Source organism: Portunus trituberculatus, chromosome 17 (assembly GCF_017591435.1).
Source record: "Portunus trituberculatus isolate SZX2019 chromosome 17, ASM1759143v1, whole genome shotgun sequence".
Classification (NCBI taxonomy): Eukaryota; Metazoa; Arthropoda; class Malacostraca; order Decapoda; family Portunidae; genus Portunus; species Portunus trituberculatus.
The window spans coordinates 21,516,815-21,542,154 of record NC_059271.1 but is presented as its reverse complement, the minus strand read 5'-3'; the positions used below and the strand labels follow the sequence as shown (position 1 = coordinate 21,542,154).

Genomic DNA, 25,340 nt, shown 5'->3' with positions numbered 1-25,340 from the left:
AGGAGGTTATTCACATGCATGGAAGGTAATCAGGAAATTCTTACAGACTGACACGAGAAGGACAGAGCAGCCCATCTTATTTATATACAAAAGGTCGCTTTCTCAGTATGTATCACTCAGGGTGGCGAGGAGGCAAGCTAGGGTGTGGCAGGGTAAGTTAGGTAGGGTGTTAGAATCTTCAATACTAGGACATTTTTAACTTGAGATCTGCGTACAATTAGAGCATTTTATTGATATTAAGAAGACTCTATGGAGGTCAGAAGATTAATGGCCACGGTCTTCACTATTTTAATCCATCCCCATATAAGTTTCTGAAGCTGTATAAAATCACAAAATAGTAAACAGAATGAACATGGAAACTCAGAGGTTAATCAAACTGTATTTCTCTATACAGTCTCTTCATTATATCTTATTCATCAATCTATATTGCTCTATATTACTCACTTCAAAGTAACCTCATTCTAATTTCCCATTTATCTTTATTCTGTTTTTATTTATTTATTAATATTTAGGGGAAGGCGGTATAGTGAACGGTTTACATTTTCTTTCATTCTTTTTTTTTGTTATGTCCTTGGCCTGACTCCGTGACTCTTAAAATTGAGTAAAGAAAACGATGGGCTTAACTCTGCAATAAATGATGAAAAAAAAAAAAAAGACTTACTGAGAAGAGAGGAAATAAAAGAAAGAGGGAAGCTGATACTGTAAGTGTTAAGAACATAAGATCATGTTTAATTCTGTCCGTTTCTAAAAACATAAACACACACACACACACACACACACACACACACACACACACACACACACACACACACACACACACACACACAGTGGTTAAAGCGCTGGCTTCACAAGCCAGAGGACCGTGGTTCGATTCCCCGGCCGGGTGGAGATATTTGGGTGTGTCTCCTTTCACGTGTAGCCCCTGTTCACCTAGCAGTGAGTAGGTACGGGATGTAAATCGAGGAGTTGTGACCTTGTTGTCCCGGTGTGTGGTGTGTGCCTGGTCTCAGGCCTATCCGAAGATCGGAAATAATGAGCTCTGAGCTCGTTCCGTAAAGTAACGTCTGGCTGTCCCGTCAGAGACTGCAACAGATCAAACACACACACACACACACACACACACACACACACACACACACACACACACACACACTTCTATCTCTATCTATTTACAAGGAAAGAAATAAGATACAAATCTATTTCTATGAATCTTGGAGAATACCATGCCGAACTGTCTCTCTCTCTCTCTCTCTCTCTCTCTCTCTCTCTCTCTCTCTCTCTCACACTCACACACACACACACACACACACTGCTGGGTGACCAGCATACGACCGAGGTGAATTACACACACACACACACACACACACACACACACACACACACACACACACCGTGTAGTGGTAGTGGCTCGACTCACAATCGAGAGGGTCCGGGTTCGAGTCCCGGAAAGCGACGAGGCAAATGGGCAAGTCTATTAATGTGTAGCCCCTGTTCACCTAGCAGTATATAGGTACGGGATGTAACTCGAGGGGTTGTGGCCTCGCTTTCCCGGTGTGTGGAGTGTGTGTGGTCTCAGTCCTACCTGATGATCGGTCACTACGAGCTCTGAGCACTTTCCGTAGGGGATAGACTGGCTGGGTGACCAGCAGACGACCGTGGTGAATAACACACACACACACACACACACACACACACACACACACACACACACACACACACACACACGATGCAAACTTAATAACAACAGGTAAATCATGTAATGGATCATATACAGTAAGTCCCAACGTGTTCAATATCGAGTTCCAGAGATCAACGGCACTATCAGAACATTTATAAATGACTGGAAGGGATCAGCAGGATAGCAAAAAAATGTCTCAAAGATCAATAGGGATAAATCTATGTGGAATTAAACGGGATGAATGATAATTATCTAAAGAATCAAAATAGTTAATAAATGTTTGTAGGATTTAAAAGAGTTAATAAATGTGCTTGGGATTGAAAAAAAATATTAATAAATGCTTGTGGGGTTCAGAGGTAACTGATAAATGTGTCTTTGGATTGAGATGGTATTGCAAAATGTTTATAAGCTCTAGAAAGGAATAATAAATGTCTGAGGTTCAGCGAGAATTGATATAGGTATAGTACGTAATGTTGAATCGTTGATAGGAGGATTGTGAATCACTGACAGTATTAAAAAATAATAACAATAAAAGTCTACAAGATTAAAATGGGATCACTAAATAGCTGGAGGATCAAAAGAAGTCGATGGATTATGAAAAGTCAATAAAATGTAGATTATAGAACTACAGAGTTACACACTAACCTTTTGTCGCTATTTTCATGCAAGAAATACCTGGAGATCGATGAATAAGCTCAAACTTCAAGAGAGAAATCAATCATCTGAAAAGTTTGGGAACCTCTGCTTTTGTAGGCTTGGTCTAACCCTCAAGTAAGGTTCAAGTTACGTTTCTAAGAAGTCAAGTTTCTAGTAGTCCTTGTCGGGAGGAGGAGCAGACGTGAGTGACGTAACAAGGGGGGCTCGAGGAGACTGGGAGCAGTGCAAGGCGGGGAAGGGGAAAGCAGTTCTCGGTACGTGCGCCTCTCACCATCAAGTACTTCCATCAAAATTCATCACAACAATGGATCATGTAACTTTAAAGCAAATGAATTAATAGATAAAACAGACTAACGTAACGCAAGAGGGGAACTGCCTTCGTCCATCACTAAATCTAAGAACTACTGCTGACGATACCGTGACTCACGTTTCAACAAGAGAGTTTCCATCACGCATTCCATCTTACCCACTCCTTCATGTTACGTGCGCTGAGGGGCGTGGATCTCCTGTTTTGTATTGAGGAGAATGTTGCTTTACCTTGCCTTAGAGTGTTCCTGCTTAAGGAGATATGTTGCGTTACTACAGTTGAAGTAAAATAATTTTCTTCACTCATGATTATCAGAGGCGAGTATACTTCCTGCTTTGTATTCAGGCGACTACTGCTTATTTTGCCTCAGAGTGCTTCAGTTTAAGGTGAAATGATGAACTAGTACAGTTGAAGGCATGACTGTTACTTTGTTGTGCTTCAGACTGCCTCGGTTTAAGGAGAATCATGGGGGGTCGATGATATTGAGGGCAAAATGATTTCATTATTCATTATTATAAAGATTTACGAACCTTGGGTACGTTTATAATTGACATCCCATTGCCATTAAATATGATATAGTCTTTCAATGTGCACGTCGAACTTTCATCTAAAATTTTCCAAGGAATGTTGCAAAGAAAGTGGAAGAAGGGTCTAGAAATAAAGAATTAAGTTCTATATCCACACATTGTTTTACATAGATTTAATTTTCAAGGAAAGTAATTTGCACAATTTGAATGTTAGTACTACTCTTATTATTACCATTACAGGGAAGACAGTATATATATATATATATATATATATATATATATATATATATATATATATATATATATATATATATATATATATATATATATATATATATATATATATATATATATATATATATATATATATATATATATATATATATATATATATATATATATATATATATATATATATATATATATATATATATATATATATATATATATATATATATATATATATATATATATATATATATATATATATATATATATATATATATATATATATATATATATATATATATATACAGTTATGATAACAGAGGGTATAGATTGTTTATTAGTATGAAGGAAATATTAAAGCGGAGATTGACTGATTGATTATCATATCTAAACTGAGAAGGCGCCGCAACATCACTGTTGTATGGCTAATAGAGAGGAGAGGCAAAGGAGGGACAAGGATGAGTGAAGACAAAAAAAGAACAAAGAATATGGCATAGCGATTAGGAAATATTTAAGATGGTGAGATGTGTAAAGCAAGGCAAAAACAAGCAAAATTCTAAGCAAACAGTTGAATCTGGCGCGCTGTCACGGTTCCACGGACGCAAAGTAATTTTCATAACCACTCACGCATACCATCCACAAAACCATGACTTTTAATAAATATACACACAACAAGAAATAAAACTAAGAAAAAAGAGCTAAAATAAGGAAGAACATGAGACTACGAAACAACTAGAAAGCAAAGACCACAGACAGCAAGTGATGTGAATGACTGTGTGTCCGTCTGTCTGAGTGTCTGTTCCACAAGTCAACATGGGTCCCGGGGCGCTGCAAAAGAAGCTCGAGGAGGAGGTGGAGGTTTACAAGAAGATCCAGAAGGGTAAACTAGCACATCATTATAACTTTTAGCTTAATAGTGTTAGAATAGATGAGGATGAGCACACTAAACAAACCCATGCTATTGATAAACTCCACGTGCATCACAGGTGCCGTGACACACCCTCAGAACACACCACCTATGTAGCCTTTGTACTGCACTACTTGGGTTAGTTTGGAAGGTAAGTGCTGCCAAGGCAGGGCTAGGAGATCAGTGGTCCTTGTCTGGAGTTCTGTGGGAGATAGGGAGTGGTGTGTGGGAGGTTAAAGAGATTAGGTTAGATTTGGGAGGTGGGTTAGGATAGAATACGTATTAGGGTGAAATAAAAGGTTGGATTTTGCTGGTTTGTTTATATCAAGTCATAGATGCACCGCAACTTTTCTGTATGATAGAAATTTTTGGTAAGTCACATCCTGCTAATTTCAAGGTTTTAAAGTTTTGATTGCTTAGCTTGGTCACTCTAGGTCCTTAGGTCCCTAAATAACATTATCTGAGGATGGTTACACGTGGTTACATTGTTTTCTGTACCATACTAGGATTGATACACAGAGTTTAACATGCCTTAAATTAGGATCTTCAAATGATTAAGGAATTTTTTTTTCAATATATAGTTAGGTATTGATCTATTACCTGTGTGATACTTCCTGTACATTTTCAATTTATTACCTATGTTCTTAATGTACAAAACTGCAAGTATCCTAATAAGTGAGACTTGTCATATGGTACACTGACACCTCTGTGCTGTCCACAGTTTGTGGAGGAGTTGAGCACACTGGAGACCGGTTGAGCATCAAAACAATGATACGACTGAAGGAATTTTTCTGAGACAGAACAGTGTTAACATTTTGGTAGAAAATTCCATAAACAACATAATCAAAGTTGAGAGAGAGAGAGAGAGAGAGAGAGAGAGGGGAAGACAGGAAAGATGGATGATTGATGATTGTTTGTATGGAAGTCAAGGTATAATTCTAAATAAAGTTGAGACAAAAAATAAAGATGTACTATATGTAAGAGGATAAATAGATGGATGGGAGATGAATCTAATATGAGTATATTTCAGTGTAAATGACAAGGAGAGAAAGAAAAGAAGGAAAGAAATCGAAAAATTAACTGATGATAGCACAAATCCCTAATAATTGCTTATGACTCAATGGACATGTGGGATTCTGAGGAGTTGTAGGTAGTTGAAAAAAGTTCTAACTTGAAAATATTAATAAGTGACAGAAAGGGCATAGCCTTTTATACCATCAATCAATGGGCATAAGTTGCAGGTAGTTGAAAAAAGTCATGATTTGAAAAATATTAATTTGTGATGGGAATGGCATGTATACCCTACTATACCATCAATCTGGGAAATTTTTTGGGGAAAAAGATTGGTTGCGATGGCACTCGAGTTGGTATACTGCTCAAGTTGATGTGTGCATGACTTGTTTAGGTACCCTGTCAACCAACCAACCGTTTTCCATGCTGTGCCAGTAAATTTTTGGATAGTCATATACGCTTGATTTCAACACTGAAACTGTTTTATTTTGATGGATTTGTTTTGAATCATTATAATAACCAGAGCTGGGCATTGCAGCACTGAGTTGCAACTTTGCCACTTCATGAATTTTGAAGTCGTAAAGTCGAAAGTTGCAAACGTCTTCAAAAGTTGGATTAAGCAAAGTTGTAACACCAATTTTCTTTGACTTTTGCCATGACTGAACACAAATAAAGACAACATTTTTAGAGAAATTGCTACATCTGGAGGAGATGGGTCAGGAAGACATGGAGGAGGAGGAGGAGGAGGATGGCTTGTAGATATTAGTTTAGGCTGTGTTTTAACTAAAAAGAAAAATAAAGAAATAACAAATCTTCCAGATCCCCAAATGAATAAAGATTTTGTATCATGGTGATTTCTAGATATGCAGTGTAAGTACAGCTAGCAGTACTTGGAATGACAAAATCCACACAATGAAATGGTTGAAGATTTACAATGTCTGGGAGATACTTTGCTTACATCAAATGATGCAACTGCCATGGCCTAATTATTAAGGGCTCTTAAAAATAAATAAAATGTAACGGAAGATGATATGGACATCCATTTGCAATTTCATGACGGCTGCATGGACATTTTAGAACCAGTCCTTTTATGTAATGTATTCTCAAGCTGACATAAGTAGAATTTGTATTGATCCAATAGTTGTATGTTACAGGGTTCAAGCAGAGCTCATAGTGACCTGTCTTCATATCTACCTTTATTTAACATTTCCTTAAATTTGTGCACACTTTCTGGTGTTACAGTCTCATCACTTAATCCATTCCAGATGTCCACCGTCCTTTGTGGAAAACTGAACTTCTTAATGTTCCTCAGACCCTGACTTTTCATGATCTTTTCGGAATGTCTTCTTGTTCGTCTATCTCCTTCCTTCGTTGGTGTTACTAGGTCTTCTTTGTGTGTGTGTGTGTGTGTATTTACCTATTTATGTATTACAGGGCCCGAGCTAAGCTCTCTGTGTCCTGTCTCCTTGTCCATTCCTGTCATATCTTTCTTTCATCTGATTGACACACACCGCGTCAATGACATCACTGCTCAGTTTATTCCACTTATCAATGCTACGATGCGGGAAACTGTACTTTCTCACGTCATTTAGACAGATGTCCTTTATTAGCTTTTTTCCATGTCCTCGGAGATGATTACTTGTGGTCACCTTTATCAACTCTCTATCCAGTATGTCAATCTTGTTCACCAATTTATACATAGTTATCATGTCTCCTCTTGTTCTTCTCTCTTCTAATGTGGTCAGCCCCAGCTTCCTCAGTCTTTCCTCATAGTCTAACTCCCTGAGTCCTGGTACCATCCTTGTTGCCAGCCTTTGTACCCTTTCTACCTTCTTCACATTTTTCTTCATATGCGGTGACCAGACACATGCTGCATATTCTAGCTGGGGTCTTATTAAGGTACATAATATCTTCTTCATCATTCCTTCATCTAGGTAGTGGAATGCAAGGCCAATATTTTGAAGCATGTTGTATGTTTTCCAAAAAATCTTGTTAATGTGTTTCTCCGGTGACAAAGTGTTTTGCAGTTACTCCTAAGTCTTTCTCCTCATTGGTCTCTTTAATTTTCTCATCACCCAGCCTGTAATCCCAGTTTGGTCTGTATCTACTTCTTCCCATTTTCATAACATGGGTCTTGTCTATATTAAATTCCATCTGCCACTCTTTACTCCACTCATATATTTTATCAAGATCTTCCTGTAACTTGTTACAATCTTCCACATTCTTTACTCTCCTCATAATTTTAGTATCGTCCACAAACATGTTCATATAACTGTCAATTCCTACTGGCATATCATTAACATAAATCAAAAACATGATGGGACCCAGTACTGACCCTTGTGGAACTCCACACTGTGTGTGTGTGTGTGTGTGTGTGTGTGTGTGTGTGTGTGTGTGTGTGTGTGTGTGTGTGTGTGTGTGTGTGTGTGTGTATGCTTTGTCTGAGCCACTGGAATTGCTGGTCAGGTACATATCAATATAGATAATAATAATAGTCACTTATTTCAGTCAGAGGCTGGCAAGGATCATCACCAGTGGTCTATGGTCTTTCTTCAGTACACCTTTTCACAGTCTGTGGCCTGAAGTGTGCTACCTGACTGACACCATGTTCCATCACAAAATTCACCAGTTTATAGACATTGTATTATTTCAACTGAAGAAATATTATAAGACCGTTGTATAAATTTGTGTAGTGCTGATACATTTAATATTATTGCAGACATCTCCAAAACATCAGGGTTAAGGACACAGCTTGATGTACAGCTTAATGAAAATAAGGTCGTGAAAGAGGTAAAGCTTGTGAACTGTTATTTTCTTTCATATTATAAGGTTCCATAACATCAATTTTGTTATAATGTAAAAGTTTCTTAGTTAAAAACATTGTTAGATATAGTTTTCAAGTAATAATTACTTAATATGACTGTGGTGTTATTTGCAGTACCTATGTTATGACTTGGATCTTCATTTACAAATTAAATTGAATTAAACAAATTGATAAACTTTTATGAACTGAAAATTATCGATTTAGAACCAGCTGTAGTTTACCTATGTTTTTTAGACAACATTATCAGTTTTTTTTGCCTGGGCATTTAAAAAATTTTCTAAATGCAAATTTTGCATCTTGAATAAGCATTGAAGCTAGTATTATTATATCTATGATTTAAGAAAATATATGAAAATCAAATGTTCATAACCTGTAGTGTGCCTTTATATGAGAATGTTTGCTGTACTGATTTCCTTTCAATTTTCCTAGGAACTGGACTTAATCAATGAGGAGAATGTGGTGTACAAGCTGATTGGTCCAGCCCTCATCCGCCAAGACCTGGAGGAGGCACGCCAGAATGTGAGCAAGAGGGTGGACTACATTCAGCAGGAAATGTAAGGCACCACAATGTTACTTTGTCACTAACTGAAAAAAAATACTCTGAATATTAAAGATTAATTTGTTATATCAATCTATGAAATCCACAGCAACTGTAAATTATTATGTCTCTGTTAGTATTTAATCCTTTTCTGTATTAGTAGTTATTCAATATATTCTTTTGGTAGAGAACAATTCCTTTTAGTCAGTTTGCACATCACAGTACCTATTGCTCTGTAACATCACAGATTTTATTATTTTACTAAGGCAAGATTATTTCTCATTTCTAACTTTCTTCTCTTGTTTATGTTTCATGATATAATTTACGTGTTCATTCATGCTTCCATTTACTATGGCAGCCATTAATCTAGGCTCTCTTCACAGGAGACCACCATGGTGATACCATTAACTTCTTTTTGTGATGCATGATTATTTTTCCAGGCCATAAATTTAAAATGCCTTACTTTGCCACCACAAATTTGGTTTTGATGGAGTGGTCACATCTTAATGGTTACATTTGAATCACTGCAAATATACTGTGGCACTGCATGGTATCATGTGAAGGCCCCTTAGTAAGACTCCAGTCAATCAGTTAATACTCAGACATAAATACAGTATGATGTAGTACAAGTAATATTACTTAGATTTTACAAAGCATGAAACAAGTCTCTGTGAAAAGCTGGGAAGAGTTGTCAAGGATTTATGCCATCATAATATTAAGAAAAATAATAAGTTCTCAATGGCTGGTCAGACTGAGGCACCCCAGTGTTACAAAATCAAAGCTTGCAAAATCTCTATTTTTGCCACCTTACACCATTTTTAACCACTTCCAAACCCACAATGTATAGGATATAGAGGAATTCTCCTTTGCCATGCTCAGTCAACATGGAGATGTGGTTTTTAATAGTCCCATGCATTTTTACTATCATGAATTTCTCACCATATATATTTCCTTTAGATGTACATGGATGTGGCTTTTATCTTTTACAAGTTAACCTCTTCTGTACTGCAGCAACCTGCCAATGTAAACAAAGAGTTTCTTTCTTATACCACACCACACTACACTACATTGTCACTTCACAACTAATTGTCACTTCACAAGAGATTTTCTACACTGCTGTTAGTTTCACTGTCTCTGATCTCTTTTTCAGGATCATAATCTGAATCATACACATCTGGAGAGTCTTCCAGTACTATGTCCTCACTATCTGTCTCAGTTATGAAAGCTAGAAGTGAAATATCAGTCTCTCCAAAGCAGAGAAATGATGTTCTTGGGTGGATTATGGGAATAATATTCCTACTTTCAAACAAAACAATAATGATTGGCTTTAGTGTCTGCGTGAAAAAACTATCTGATTGATTCGCTAATGGGGACTTGTCTTGTGATGCTGAGGTGGCTGAAAATAATGCCTCAAGCATTTGTTTGTGTTTTGACAGGATATTGCCACTTCATAGGCCTGAAAAGGCAAAATTTGCACTCAGGGCTTGATAATAAACATCAATGTATTAGTGTGGTATGCACATACCATGGCTAAATTGCACAGTACCATAAGGTCGCTTCCACAAATGGTACAGGTACCACAAAACAGTCTTGTGGTAAGGAAGAATTTAAGAGAAGTAGCATGTTTGGTTTCGTTCTTACACTATCTAGAGAGCAATTCAGCCCTTTCACTTTTCCATGATAATTTATGAAATTAGAGGAATTTTGTATAATTTTGATTAAGTTCTAATTAAGATTGCCTTTACATCTTGATGAAAGTGCTACTTTTTGAGTGATAATTTGTTCCAGCTTAAAAATAATTTCAAGATGATTGGACTCCATTCAATTCAAATATGTTATCATGGCTGTGATCTGTGTACAATGCTCAGTGAGTAATTTTGCCATAGCAGCAGCAGTGAGTGTGTGCCTTCGGTCTTATCTTCTATAAACTATCATACCTTAGTCTTTTGGTCATGCTTGGAAAAAAATGGCACATTTTAGAGTTAATTCTATCATAAACTCTCACAAACTCGTATGAACAACCACAAAATGATATGTGAGACCAAGAGAAGATTCACATTGTCTTAGTGCTGCCTGGAACTATCTGAATTGTGGCGCCCCCTGTTATAGTAAGCAGCGCAGACAAAAAAAAAAAAAAAAAAACAATCAAGAAAACAGTGTTTGAAAGTCCTGCTTCTTACTCAGCTGCATGTGCACTTACCTAACTATAGCCCTGTGCTGTAATGTGGTAAATGACCATACTTGGCATTTGCCTTAAAGCATCCACACTTCCAGTGGCCTGGAGGTGATGACTCACCATTATCACAGGCAGTGATTGGTCTTGGTACTTCTCTCAGGTGCTGTAGCATGGATATCTTGCCATGCGGTCTTGAGTTTTTCTATTATATTCCAACTTTATGAACTTATGTTTTGGACTTTCAGAATATGTCAGGTACCTCATGAAAGAGCATGAATTGCCCTATCCAATGCATGTGATAACTCAATTTCGACCCAGGTGTCGCTTACCTCACTATAGCAGGGGGTGCCACAATTGTTTCAAGATCAAGACAACATGCCTGAATGATCCTTAGCTGTTTTTATTATAGATATAACAATAAATATTAGTAACTCAGTATGAATAAGTAAATAATGTAATTCTCTGAGGTAATTAAATGTAAATTAATCCTGGGAGCATTCTAGCAGCAGAGAGTGATTGAGATGTGACCTATGACCTGTGACAGTCAAAAGACTGACATAAATTCTGTTAGCTAGGAAGGTTAGTCATCATCATCCATAAGCGCTGTGAAGAATATGGGCCTAAGGGTTTACTAGCTCAATTATGTCATCTTTCATTGCTTTATATGAAGTTGTAAAGTTTTCTCTAAACAACAGATAAGATCATCAAAATGGGCAATGCTGGAAGAGATACAATGGTCAAGAGAAGGCCCAGCAACACTAACCTTTCATAAGGTTAAGATACAAATATTAAAAAAATATGCAATACAATGATTGAAATTTTTTATAAAATTTTCCTAGCTAGATAACAAAGATCATATAGCTCTGCCAGAATTAAGGTAGTGCTACTTCTTTCACCAAGAAACAGTCATGAAGCAGAATTGAGCTTGTAATCTTTTTACCATGAAATGAGTGAGATGCCACAAAGCTATCCAGCCCCCCTGACTAATCAGTAGATTGCCATGGTGTGGCCATTTGGAGAAAGATGAAAATGACTGGCTGGAAATGATAAATGCTCTTATGTTGATGGCAGAGTGCCAGACTGCATAGTTGTTTCATTATTATTTTATTATTTTGATATGAAAGAAGTTTGAATTGCTCAGTGAATATGATAATTTTGAGTTCTTTGCTCTAACTTTTGCTGAAAAGGTCAGGTCTTGTTTCTTCCTCTTGTTCACCCTCTGACAACTTCATGCTACAAATCAAGATCCTCTGTAGTGTTTTCCAAACTGTCTCTGGCTTAAACCACTGAAAACTTAAGGACCAGATGGTGTCCTTTCTATTTTTCTCTGAAACTGTGCCTCCATGTTAGAACCTTGCCCAATCAAAATCTTTCAAGTTTCTCTTAACCTTTCCATCTTGTTGGAAGTTTCCCTACATTCAACCTATTTATAGAAAGGGTGACCATTTTAATCCTTCAAACAACCATCCTATTCCTTAAATTTCCTGCCTATCTAAAGGTTTTGAAGATTTTTAAACATCTACCACTTCACAATCTTCTATCTGGTCAGTAGTATAGGTTCAATCAAGACTGATTAATTGGTCATCTGGCTTTTCTTATTATGAGTCTTGGTCATCCTCTTTTTCTATTGCTTTAGCTATATGAAAAGTTTTTTTTTCAGAATCTGGCACAAAGCCTTGATTTCTAAACTACTATTTCTATCCTCATTGTAACTTTATCTCAAGTGTCCTTTCTGAATGTTCTATTGCTGCTGTGGTAGTGTTCATTATTCTCCTAAATCTATTAATACTGGTGTTCCTCAGGGTTCTGTTTTGTCACCCACTCTTTCTATTATTCATCATTCTCTTAAACCAAACTCAATGCCCTATCCACTCTATGATGATACCACACTGCACTTTCCCACATCTTTTCATAGATGTCCAATCTTTCAGGATATAAAGAGTTCATGCAAGGAAGCCACAGAATGCCTTCAGATCTCTTTTTAATATTTCTGATTGGGGCAGAGCAAACTCAATATTGTTATATGCCTCAAAAATTCAATTTCTCCATGTATCAACTACACACAACCTTCCGGACAACTATCCCCTCTTCTTGAATTATGCTAAACTGTCCCCCTCTTCTACACTGAACAGCTTTAATGTGTATTTTGCTTATAATTTAAACTGGAAACTTCACATCTTGGTGAAACAACTTTCATGAAGTGTGGCATTTTGAGTTATATCCACCAGTTTTTCATCCATCCAGCTGCTAACTCTGTACAGGGTCTTTATCCATCCATGTATGGAGTATGCTTCACATGTATGCAGGGATTCCATTCATGCCACTCTTTTAGACAAGGTGGAATAAAAAAGTTTCTCATCTTTTCAACTTCTATTCTTCAAACACTGTCATCAGCCTCTTTTTCATTGCCACAGAGTTGTATCTCTGGCTCTTGCTATTATCTACTGCTTTTTTCATGTTAAGTGCTTTTTGCTGAATGCATGACTCCCCTTATCTCATGCCCTTGCTGCACAAGACTCCTTTTTCTCTCACCTCTAATCTGACCATCTATCTAACCAGTATTCTTATTCATCTCTTTATCTAAGTCTGTAACTTACTTCCTGCTTACTGTCATATTTTCTTCTTCCTGACTCAAACCCTTTCAGAAGGAGATTTTAAGAAACTTATCCTGAAGTTTTTGACTACCACTTTTGACTCTGGAGACTGGCATCTCAATGGGACTGGTTTTTTTTTATTTTTTATTTATTTATTTATTTTTTTTTTTTGCTACCCTTGGCTGATGTCTCTCCTACATTAAAAGGAAAAAGAAAGAAAGAAAAAATGCTGATGATCAATTATGGTGGAAAGAACAAGGAAAATAAGATGTGAAAAATGTGGCAATTTTATCAGTGTTTATGTAATGAGTAGCATTGATCAGCAACTTTTTATCTTGCAAGTGGGTGGAATGATAATTATCATTCCATGTATCAGTGTGGGATTGGCCTAAGCTGGAGTTATATAGGTTAGAACATGTAGCATGAACACTTAACCTGTAAGGAGTTCAAGCGTACAAGAAAAAGACACATGAAAGTTATAAGATCACTTTATTCTCTGGTATTTTGCAAAAAGTGAAAATGGGTTAAAAGGGACAAATTGGGAATCTTATTTTCTTACCTTGGTGTTCTGATATAAGTTAGAATTGTTTGCAGTCTCATCTGCCACCTTGGTTATATAAAAAGAAAAACAGGCTAGGAGCATAGTTTCATTAGATTATAAAAAAAATATTTAAGTACAGGCAACTGGTAGTGTCAATATTAATCTGAATTTGTGGTCATGGTATCAGATATCTTTAAGCACCATTTAATGCATCCATTTGACCAGTTAAGGCATGGAGAAAAGAAGGATAATAAGTATGTATCTATTATAAACAAAAATACATGTGAAGACTAATGATAATTGTTTTACAGAGTATAAATCTTTAAAATCAGAAAGGCTTTAGTTTGTTGAATTACAGCAATTCATTGCTGTTATTGTTATTTTGATGCAATTTTTAATTAGCATATCATAAAGACTATAAAACTTTAATGTATTAACCTATATCAGCTTGGATGAGGTCTTTTGCTGGAGATAGTTGAAACAAGATATAACTTCATCTCATTGTAGGAATATAAGTATACTGGAGATGGCACTCTGTTCTCCTGCATTTTGTCATCTTAGTTTCTAATATTGTATTTTTTCTTACCTGAATAGGTGTTCTGCCTTTATCATAAGGGATGTAGAACTTTTAGGTTACTGGGAATTTTCTTGTTCTCTATATCAATCATCTGGTTATTGTTTCTAATACTATTCCTGGTTATAACAAGATAAGTGTGCATGTGATAGAACAAACTAGGAGCTGGAGGAGGATTAAGCCACCATAAGACTGAAATTTTTGCTAAGAACTCATTAATAAACTTTTATCAGTAGCACACTGCTATAGAATTACCTATGAGGTTATTGATGTCCTGATAGCTTTAATAAATAGTGATAGAAATGAGTGAATAAACAATTAAATATATTTTTGTAAGAAATGTACAATAAATACAAATACCAAGTGATTTTTAATATCTGAATGTAAAACCTATACAAGTCAGCAACTGCTTTTCTCATCAGGTTCCTTTCTCTAACTTCAGTCTTTTTAGTTATACAGTTTGGTTCAGTGTTGCATCTTTTATTCTCATTGAGAACAGTATTTATGTCTATTGTTTTTTTCTTTTATTATTTGAAATACCTGCATGCCTCCTTTTCTGCAGGCATACTCTAGATGATTTAAATTTGTATTTGAATTTGAAAAAAAAAAAAAATGCCAGCTGTGTTTGTTGTGAATGTCAACATCCCTCTGATTCAGAGGAATAATATTTTTGAATCATTTCTTCTTGACCTGTTTCCATCTACACACAAAACCTCTCATCTTTCATGGAGAGATTTTTAGGGAAGATTTTTAAGTATTTATTCCAGTGCTGATTTTAATATCTACAGTATTTTTCATAAGACCACTTCATTAATAATATGTAACATTTTTGTCATTATACATTTAATCTATAGTATAACGATCTTTCCTTTTCCAGTAAACGCCATGGAAATACCATTGAAAAGCTGGAGAAGGACGCAGAAACTCAGAGAGATAATATTGCAAAGCATCAGCAGCAGCTACAACAGATGATGATGAAGCAAGCAGCGAAGTGAGGCAGACCACCAACTAGCACTAAGGATTAAACACACCAGCATTGATTACACAAACCTTTTTTTTTTGCTTAGCCACTGTGCATTTATGTAATTGTGAACATGTCTTGATGAAGTTTTGCTATGACTTCTCAGGCATCATATTTTCATGACTTTAATAACCCAGTGTTGAGAATCTTGTGAACAATGTATTAATACAGTTGCAGGCAGCAAAGAATATGATACTCTCTATTCAAAAGATGCATGTAATGCAATGCTATATCTGGTTATTTCTATATTGTAAGACTCAATTGATTGAGTGATGATAGCTTGAGATTTTTGTTTTATTTTGATCAGCATTGTACATATTACAGTTTATTATTTGACTTCATTAAAAATCTCTAAATGTGATGTTTTGCTAGTTGGTTTCAAATTTATATTGTGTGAGATACATAATTACTGCTTTGCAGAGAACTGGGTGCTACATAATAAACACTCATAGAGCCCTTTGCAAAAATGACAGCACAGGCATAGTGATTTAGTGCAGAGAAAATAGAATATCTTTCTCAGCACATATTCATCACACTTACACTGACAACACATTTCATGGAGAGTATGAATACATTTTATGAATGTATGTGTATAGAAAAATTGAAATAACATAACTTGCTGCACTGAGAACAGTCACTTATCAACCTTTAATGATAGGTAATGCCATAAATAAAAGTAATTGTGCATGTATGTATGTCTTGAGTCTCCTCACATTTTGTTCTCTCATTTGTATCTCATAATAATGATGATTATTTAAGTGAATCATCACAAGGCTCACTGCAGAACGTCTTGCTGCCTGACTTCACTGGTATTTGCTTGTACCCCACCCTGTCAACCTGCCACCCATCCACCCCGGCTCTTGCTCACACATATTATCTCTCCACAATCTTCTAAAATAAATTCCTGTAGCCACTGAACACTTCACTGATGGGTTACACGAATGAAGTCACGTAGCAATCTCTATTTTTTTTTTTTTTTTGCAAGACTATACACTTCAAATTTGATATGAAAAACAAACACTGATGTCCTTATTTGTTAAACTTATCGAATATACATGAATAAACTGCGGATATAGTCAAGTTGTGTTCCTGCCCCCTATAGAACTATAGTATTGTTTGGATGAAAGTGAATGAGTGGATGAGAAAGAGAGCGTGAATGAAGTTAATTAGCGCGCGTGCGTGTGTTTTGACAAGGGGCAAGTAGGGTTACACTGGTATGCAAAAGGGTACGTTATACTGTGTGTGTATGTTCACCTCGGTCGTCTGCTGGTCACCCAGCCAGTCTTCCCCATTACGGAGCGAGCTCAGAGCTCATAGACCGATCTTCGGGTAAGACTGAGACCACAACACACTCCACACACCGGGAAAGCGAGGTCACAACCCCTCGAGTTACATCCCGTACCTATTTACTGCTAGGTGAACATGTGTGTGTGTGTGTGTGTATGTGTATGAGAGGGTGAAACAGTTGTATGAGTGCGTGAGGGAGGGTGAGACTGGTGTGAGGCTGTGAGGAGTGAGTGATCTAGCAGACCACGGCCGCATTCCCTGGAGGGCTGTGGGCGGCTGATGACTCCACCACACTGCTCTCTCTCTCTCTCTCTCTCTCTCTCTCTCTCTCATTTCCATATACAACAATTTACATCCACTATGTCTTCAATAACAACAAACTACTTCGTCAGGTTTGAATAAACTATTCGAAGCCTACTGTTTTTCTTTCACAAACTATTTCTAGTGAATGGAACCGTCCTGCAAAACAAGACTGCTGTACTATTTAATTAATATAACTATCTCTCTCTCTCTCTCTCTCTCTCTCTCTCTCTCTCTCCTTGATATGGTGAACAGGGTGTGTCTGTGTCTGTAGGGTAATAAACCTTCAAGAGACGAAAACAAGACAGACAAATTCTTTTTCTGACCAGCTGCCAGCGTCTGTCTCTTTAGCATAATTTTACCCGACACGCTTCTTCCACTTGTGTGTGAATCTACTTCATTTACCCCCGCACGCTCTCTCTCTCTCTCTCTCTCTCTCTCTCTCTCTCTCTCTCTCTCTCTCTCTCTCATTTCCGCATATACATATATACCATGAACCATAAAAAGTAACCCCCTCTCTCTCTCTCTCTCTCTCTCTCTCTCTCGCGTGAATCATAACCCTTAGAAAAAATAACCCTGTTTCTACCGTTGTGCTCTCTCTCTCTCTCTCTCTCTCTCTCTCTCTCTCTCTCTCTCTCTCTCTCTCTACGCCTTTGCTTGCCTGTGAAAGTTAACATACAAGATGAACGGCCTTGCTAATGTTCCTCTTCTGTATCCGCCCGCCTTCCACCTCCCACGCATTACTTTTTGTACCCGTCATTCATTCATTCTTGTCTCTACCGCCTCTACTCCTCGATAAGTAACTATACCGTACAATCCATTTCTCTTAGTCTTTTTCACTTTCCCGCTAGTTCTTTATTCCCTCGCTCCTGTACTGTTCCCAGCCCTCCTATACTTCGAAATAATTCAGGCACTCATAAGGACTACTTTCAAAGACCACATAGATGAATGGTCGAGTTCTCATGGATGTTTTATTATTAATGGTGTAAAATGTTCGTCAAATGAACGTTAGAATTGTGAAAATTGCATATGAATCTAAAGGAATTTCTTGTAGAGCGTGTTGAATTTATTCAAGGATGGGGAAACCTGTAAGTATACGGGATTATTCGGACATAAATGAATTTAAAACGTATTTGTAATCACCTTGTTTTCTTATAGTATGAATTCCACTGCTGATATAAACTGAATAGGTAGAAAAAGAGATGAAAACTTATGTAAAAGTGTGACGTAGTGCTGCTGGTTTACTTTTCCTTCTTGTTCTCACTTCTTTGTATTTAATTTTCTACATGGCTAGGCCAAGAGAAACGTGACTGCAAGAAGCGGCAGATTATAAGATATTAGTCTGATCTACATATCTACGTAGTGCTACAACCGTTTTATATAATTGTAACAAAAAAAGTAAGAATAAATGAATAAATAATAATGATGAAGACTCCCTTTCATTGCTAGATAAAAATTTCCCATAATTTTAACTTTTCTAAATAATGAATAGTGTTGGAACCTAAAAAAGAAGCATACTTAACCTCTCATTTCAACTTTGATTTGACTTTTATTTTATTTCATTTTTCACTGCTGTGTTAAAGTGAAAAGGTTTTAACCTCAGACAATGACAATTACCACACCAGCCGCGCTCTATTTGGCGAGAATTTAAAAACTGTAGTTATCAGATATACATTTTTTCGTCACTGCTCTGAATATTACCAAAGTGAAAATGCTTTAGCTCTAACCCAAGTAATTATACCATGACAATTATAACACCAGCTCTTCTCTCTCAATCTGTTGCGCATTTAAACTCATGTAATTATCACACATAAGTTATAACTGCAAGGGGCGAGCATAATCAGTTTGAACAATTTCACTAAGCAGCCCACCATCGTCTCACATCTCAGCTGCCTCGCCCGTGACTCACCGCTTGTGCGATACCAATGAATATATTCCAAGAGGCCCCTGTCGCCCTGTAAAGATACCAGAAGCGCCCAGGCAGACACGGAGAAATACCACCGGGATAAACACCACTTCCCCGCCGAGCCAAGGCTACGACACACCAAGGATGCCACAGCTGCTGCTTCCACGCACAACACTTGCACAATTTATACCATTTTGCCCCAGTCACTTTTGATCACGCGGCCAATCCCACACGTGCCGCCTCATGACACCAGGAGGCGCATTTTCAAACATTTCGACGCCTTGTCTCTATTACTTTCCACAACGTCACATGAAAGCTCTTGGGGGTGGTTTTCAAAGGCGTTGTTTCATGAGTTTTGTGATAGTTTAAGAGGAATTATGCATCATTAAGGGGACAATACACACGATAACTTGACTTTATTTTTACTTTACAGACTTTAGAAAATAGTTATCGTAACAGAATAAAGCGTTTCGCAAAAGGGAGTCAGCCTACTGTCAATGCAAGTTTGTTAAATGTAGGAAATAGCAAATGTTTCTCCATCAATCTACGAAATCTTAAAGAAAAAAAAAAGACAAAATGGGAAAGTTGAAGGACCACATGAGGATTAACTCCAGTGCTTTTAGTGACATGCCTTATAGTAGATTAGTGGGTACAGGTTAGTTTGTATTGAGTAAGCATGATAAGTTAGGCAACATGACGTAACCTGACCTAACATAACCCTTCCGAAAAACATCTGGGCCGTGCGATCCGAAAGGCAGAAAAATGTTCAGGCATGCACAACAGTTCACTAGGAGGGGCTGCTTGAGACACCAGATCAGGTTTGCTGGGGGCGTGAAGGAAGTCGCTGGCTGAACTCTTGTATAATTCGTTTTGATAACTTATGAAAGAAAAAAATCTATGCTTGATGATTTAAATGAATGCGTTGGTATGAGAGATGACTGATCACCACGATTTCTTTTAAATGATTGACAATAACAGTATAATTAGTTCTCATCCATCATACACTCTTTTCCTCCTATCCTTCTTACTCTTCCTCCTCGTCCAATAACAGAAACAGTGATGATGACGGGGTAATGTTCCTCCTCTGCCTCCTCTCTAACCCTCTACCTCTTATTGAACTATTTCGTGGTAATGTTCCTCCTCTGCCTCCTCTCTACCTCTTATTGTAATACTTTTGTATAGCATAAACACGCACCTCGTTATTTACTTATTTTTACTGCCACGATCAATTTCTCAAACTGAATTCATAATATGGTCTGATGTAGTGCAGCTTTTAACACGATAAAAAAAGAGAAACTGTCATTCAATTAATCAAATGACTTCCGTATCATTTTTTCTCAACAAAATCATCCGTGGAAGTAGAAACAGGTGACTATAGTCATGATAAAAGCCACGTTTTTAAGGCTTCGTTTAGGAGCTGCTTTGTGTAGATGAACTGTGGTTTTACAATCTTTATTTTCTTACGTACCTTTTCTCTTATTAAGCAGCATTTAAAGGATAATACCACAACGAATTCCTTCCCTTCTATCTCCTTCTTCAGTGTTATTTCGGCCGCCCACTGCCCGCCACCTCTCGCCCCTGTAACTCCCATCACGCCGGCCTCCCTCGTCACCGTCAGCTGGCCTGCCTTCGCCTCTTCCGCTACTTCATCATATTGCTCTCCTTGCATCCACGCTGCAATGGAACTCACTTGCAGGAAACGCCCTCTATTTGTTTTGTGTCGCAATGAATCTTTTCTATTTCTTTTGTTCTCCTTTTACACTTAGTCATCACTTCATTTCTCTCTCTCTCTCTCTCTCTCTCTCTCTCTCTCTCTCTCTCTCTCTCTCTCTCTCTCTCTCTCTCTCTCTCTCTCTCTCTCTCTCTCTTTCTTTCTTTCTTTCTTTCTTTCTTTCTTTCTTTCTTTCTTTCTCTCTCTCTCTCTCTCTCTCTCTCTCTCTCTCTCTCTCTCTCTCTCTCTCTCTCTCTCTCTCTCTCTCTCTCCTTAGTACATTTTTTATTCTTTCTCATCTTTCTACGTTTAGTCACCAGTTCTCTCTCTCTCTCTCTCTCTCTCTCTCTCTCTCTCTCTCTCTCTCTCTCTCTCTTAGTACATTCTTTTATTCACTCCTTAGTACATTCTTTTATTCACTCATTTTTTACGTTTAGTCTCTCTCTCTCTCTCTCTCTCTCTCTCTCTCTCTCTCTCTCTCTCTCTCTCTCTCTCTCTCCTTAGTACATTCTTTTATTCTTTCATTTTTCTACGTTTAGTCACCAGTTCTCTCTCTCTCTCTCTCTCTCTCTCTCTCTCTCTCTCTCTCTCTGTTTGTTTAATTAAGCATACATAATAAGCTGTGTGGTTATTCTTTACTCTTTCTCGAATATGTTATTTCATTTATCTTTCCTCCAGCACGTAGGCCAAAACACACCTGCACCTGGATCACAGTGATTACAAGCCCGCTCAGCGTGTCATTATCGATTTAACTGAGGACCATAGAATAAAATATGCTATGAAAAATGCCACACAAAAGTCATTATTCTGCGGATTGTAAACTAAACAGATGTAAGTGTTTAGCTGATGTGGTTCTAAATCTACATATGTTTTCTAGACGATTTGCTTGTTTTTTGAGCTAATGGTCTAATATTTTTGCCAATTTACAGTTGGAAGTGATCTTGAAATCAAGATATTAATATCCTATTGATATGGCACTAATAATCTGATTAGCGAGTATATTACATTCATTTACCACGATATTAGAACCTAATTTTTCTTCATACAGGTGAATTTAACATGGACTGTCATGAACAGGCCTGATGATTTCTTCGAGTTTGTGATATGTTCTTATGTTTTGTCATTAACGATGAAAAGTTCAATTGGCTGGAAATCTTCACTCAACAAATTCATTCTTATTCTGTGCAAGCCATCCATTCACTGTCTGTCATGGCTGCTTAATGCTTACATAAGAACATAAGAACATTAGAAAATTAGGAAAGCTTGGAGAGGCCACTAGACCTACACGTGGCAATCCCTGTATGGACATATCTATTTCTACCTATCATCCCCGTCTATATTCGTCTAATCTTGTTTTAGAGCTCCCTATTGACTTGTCACTAACAACCTGATTACTGACTCTATTCCATTTCTCAACCACTCTGTTAGAGAATCAGTGCTTACCTATTTCTTTCTTAAACCTATATTTTTCTAGCTTGAACCCATCATTTCTTCTGTCTATCCTTTTTTGTCTAAAGTTACAAGTATCACGTGCATTGCTAGGACTGGTTTTGGTAAAATCTTTTCTTTTTGTGATCATTTATTTCTACATCCGTTCTTTGTTTTTTTGTTAAGTTTGTCTTGCATACCAGCAGTATTTTTCCACATTCACCTCTAATATTATTTTTTTTCTTTTTATTCGCTTCATAATGTTATGATTAACATCTAGGATTCTAGATGATCTCAATCCCTTAGTTTTTACCTTGGTGTAAAACTGGTTTCATGAGAGTTATACATAATTGTAGTAGAGCATATCGCTGTCACTCTCAACACTGACACGAAGTTCATTTTCTTTCCGTCTTCTTTTTACCTGAGGTTCAAGTGTGTCGCAGAAAGCAAGACTGATACTTGAGTCTGTACAAGTAATATATTCATGTCTTTTGTATCGTTTTTTCTTCATGATGCTGATTAATCTTTCCCTTCTCTATCGTACATTCACCTCGTTGATCTTTTGACTTCACTTAGGAAAAAAAAGTGATAAGATGAATCAGCTAATTTCTACCTATTAATAACTATATTCATCTCAGGGATTTCACAGAAGTGGTTTTCTTCACCTCATTTGTTTATATGTTTTTTGGTCGTCTCTTTAGTTTCCGTACGCCATCTTGTGTAATGGGGACGCCACTCAACGGTATCAAAATACTGAAGGACGTGTTATTTCTCTTCTTGTAATGGTGTTAGTACTTGAATATCGAAAAATTTCCTTGATATCTGTCGATGCAGCTTCAGGATTTATGATTCCAGCACAGCATTTTTTCGTTGCCCAAACCTCTATTTAAAATTATTTTTGGGTGACTGTGGATCATATTCTGCTCCGTACATTCATTACTTATAGGGGTGCTCTTAACAATATTTCTACATTAATAACAGGAGAAACATTCCTGACAGCCCAGCTAATCACCTCTGTGGCCTTTGAAAATAGTCGTGTTGAGAGAACAAAGCGTTTCAGAATACATGCCTTGGTGTACTGTACATATCCAATCCATTTCCAAACATTTTCCTAATGTGTGAAGGTAAAGTTTACATCTCCAGAGTATGTGTCAACTCGCCTCTATCAATCATGTTAAGTATTAAGTGCGTGTTTCACTGCAATCCTTAGTTTTCAAGTGTGTGTGTTTCACTGTTTGATCTGCTGCAGTCTCTGACGAGACAGCCAGACGTTACCCTACGGAACGAGCTCAGAGCTCATTATTTCCGATCTTCGGATAGGCCTGAGACCAGGCACATACCACACACCGGGACAACAAGGTCACAACTCCTCGATTTACATCCCGTACCTACTCACTGCTAGGTGAACAGGGGCTACACGTGAAAGGAGACACACCCAAATATCTTCACCCGGCCGGGGAATCGAACCCCGGTCCTCTGGCTTGTGAAGCCAGCTCTCTAATCACTGAGCTACCGGACGTGTGTGTGTGTGTGTGTGTGTGTGTGTGTGTGTGTGTGTGTGTGTGTGTGTGTGTGTGTGTGTGTATTTACTTAGTTGTACATTACAGAGTTCGAGCGGGGCTCATAGTGACCTGTCTCCATATCTACTTTTATCAAACTTTTCTTTAAATTTGTGCCCACTTTCTGCTCCTACAATCTCTTCACTCAGTCTGTTTCACATGTCCACCGCCCTATGTGGAAAACTAAACTTTTTAATGTCCCTCAAACACTGACTTTTCATGATCTTGGAATGTCCTCTTGTTCGTCTATCTCCATCCTCCGTTAGTGATACCATGTCCTGTCTATTTATCTTTTCCATACGGTTTAATAACCTATACATCGTTATTAGATCTTCTCTTTCCTGTCTATCCTTCAAAGTTAGTAGTTCCATTTCCTTCAGTCTTCATAGAGAAGATCCTTTATTTCTGGTACCATCTTTGTAGCAGTCCTTTGGATTCTTTCTAGTTTCCTGATGTCTTTCTGCCTGTATGGTGACCACACCACTGCTACAGATTCTAGTCTAGGTCTTTATCGTAGTGGCTATGATCTTTTCATCATACTATTATCCATGTAACTGAACTGATATTTATTAGTGTCTTGTATGTTGAAGCAAACAACTCATTTATGTGTCTTTCTGGAGTGTCTTGTATAATCCCTCCCAGGTCTTTCTCTTCACTCCTTTTCATTATAATCTCTTCTCCCATTTTGTATTCCCACGTAGGTCTTCTATTATTTTTACCCATTTCAATTACATGACATTTCCTGGTATTAAATACTAATTTCCACTTTTGGCTCCATTCCCAGATCTTGTCAATATCTTTCTGCATTTCCATACAGTCCTCGATGTTCTTTATTACTCTCACAAGTTTCGCATCGTCTGCAGACAAATTTATGTAGCTACTCAAACCCTCTTGCATATTATTAGTATATAGTTGGAACATAATTTGTGCCAGCATTGACCCCTGTGGTACGCCACTAATAACTGCGCTCCAACTTGATGGAATGTCTCTTATCATTGTCCTCATTTCCCTATCTGTTAAGTAGTCTGTCATTGAGTTTAAGATATTTCCCTGTATTCCTTCCATGTGTTCTATTTTCCATAGGAGTCATCTATGTGGTACTATATCGAAAGCTTTTTTAATATCCCGATACACCGTGTCAACCCATTCATCTCTCCCTTGTACTTAATCTTCTATTACTCTTGTATAAAAGCTTAGTAAATTTGTTATGCATGATCTTCCTTTTCTAAAACCAGATTTGGAGTTATTTATTATTAAATTTTCCTCCAGGTATAATAACCATTTTTCACAGATTTTTCCCACAACACTAGTCAGTGACACTGGTCTATAATTTAGGGACTCGGTCTTTTTATCTCCTTTGTATATTGGGACTATATTTGCTCTTTTCCATTTCCTCGGTACCTTCCCTTCCATTAGAGAGCTGTTGATCACATCCCAGATTAGTTCCACCAGTTGTTCTTTACATTCTCTCAGTGTCCATCCTGACACTCCATCTGGCCCCATTGCCTTTCTTACATCCATCCTTTTCTAGTAGTTTGCTAATTTTCTGCTTATACCTCACAATGT

General features: G+C 37.3%; 2 protein-coding genes across 3 annotated transcripts in view; one reads left to right on the top strand and one right to left on the bottom strand.

Annotated features, from left to right (window-relative positions):
* The window catches only part of LOC123504826, a 94,952-nt gene that overhangs the window by 34,027 nt on the left and 35,585 nt on the right, over positions 1-25,340 (bottom strand). The gene's annotated exons all lie outside the window — the stretch shown is intronic.
* LOC123504828 (prefoldin subunit 6-like) lies at positions 4,129-16,659 on the top strand. Its single transcript, XM_045255681.1, has 4 exons — positions 4,129-4,277; positions 8,035-8,105; positions 8,569-8,693; positions 15,440-16,659. The coding sequence occupies exons 1-4, from the start codon at positions 4,211-4,213 to the stop codon at positions 15,555-15,557; spliced, it is 381 nt and encodes a 126-aa protein (XP_045111616.1). The 5' UTR covers positions 4,129-4,210; the 3' UTR covers positions 15,558-16,659.

Coding starts and splice junctions, on each gene's coding strand:
- LOC123504828 (XM_045255681.1), top strand. CDS start 4,211: ATGGGTCCCGGGGCGCTGCAAAAGAAGCTCGAGGAGGAGGTGGAGGTT. Junction 8,106..8,568: donor AAAATAAGGTCGTGAAAGAG/GTAAAGCTTGTG, acceptor CAATTTTCCTAG/GAACTGGACTTAATCAATGA. Junction 8,694..15,439: donor GACTACATTCAGCAGGAAAT/GTAAGGCACCAC, acceptor TTCCTTTTCCAG/TAAACGCCATGGAAATACCA.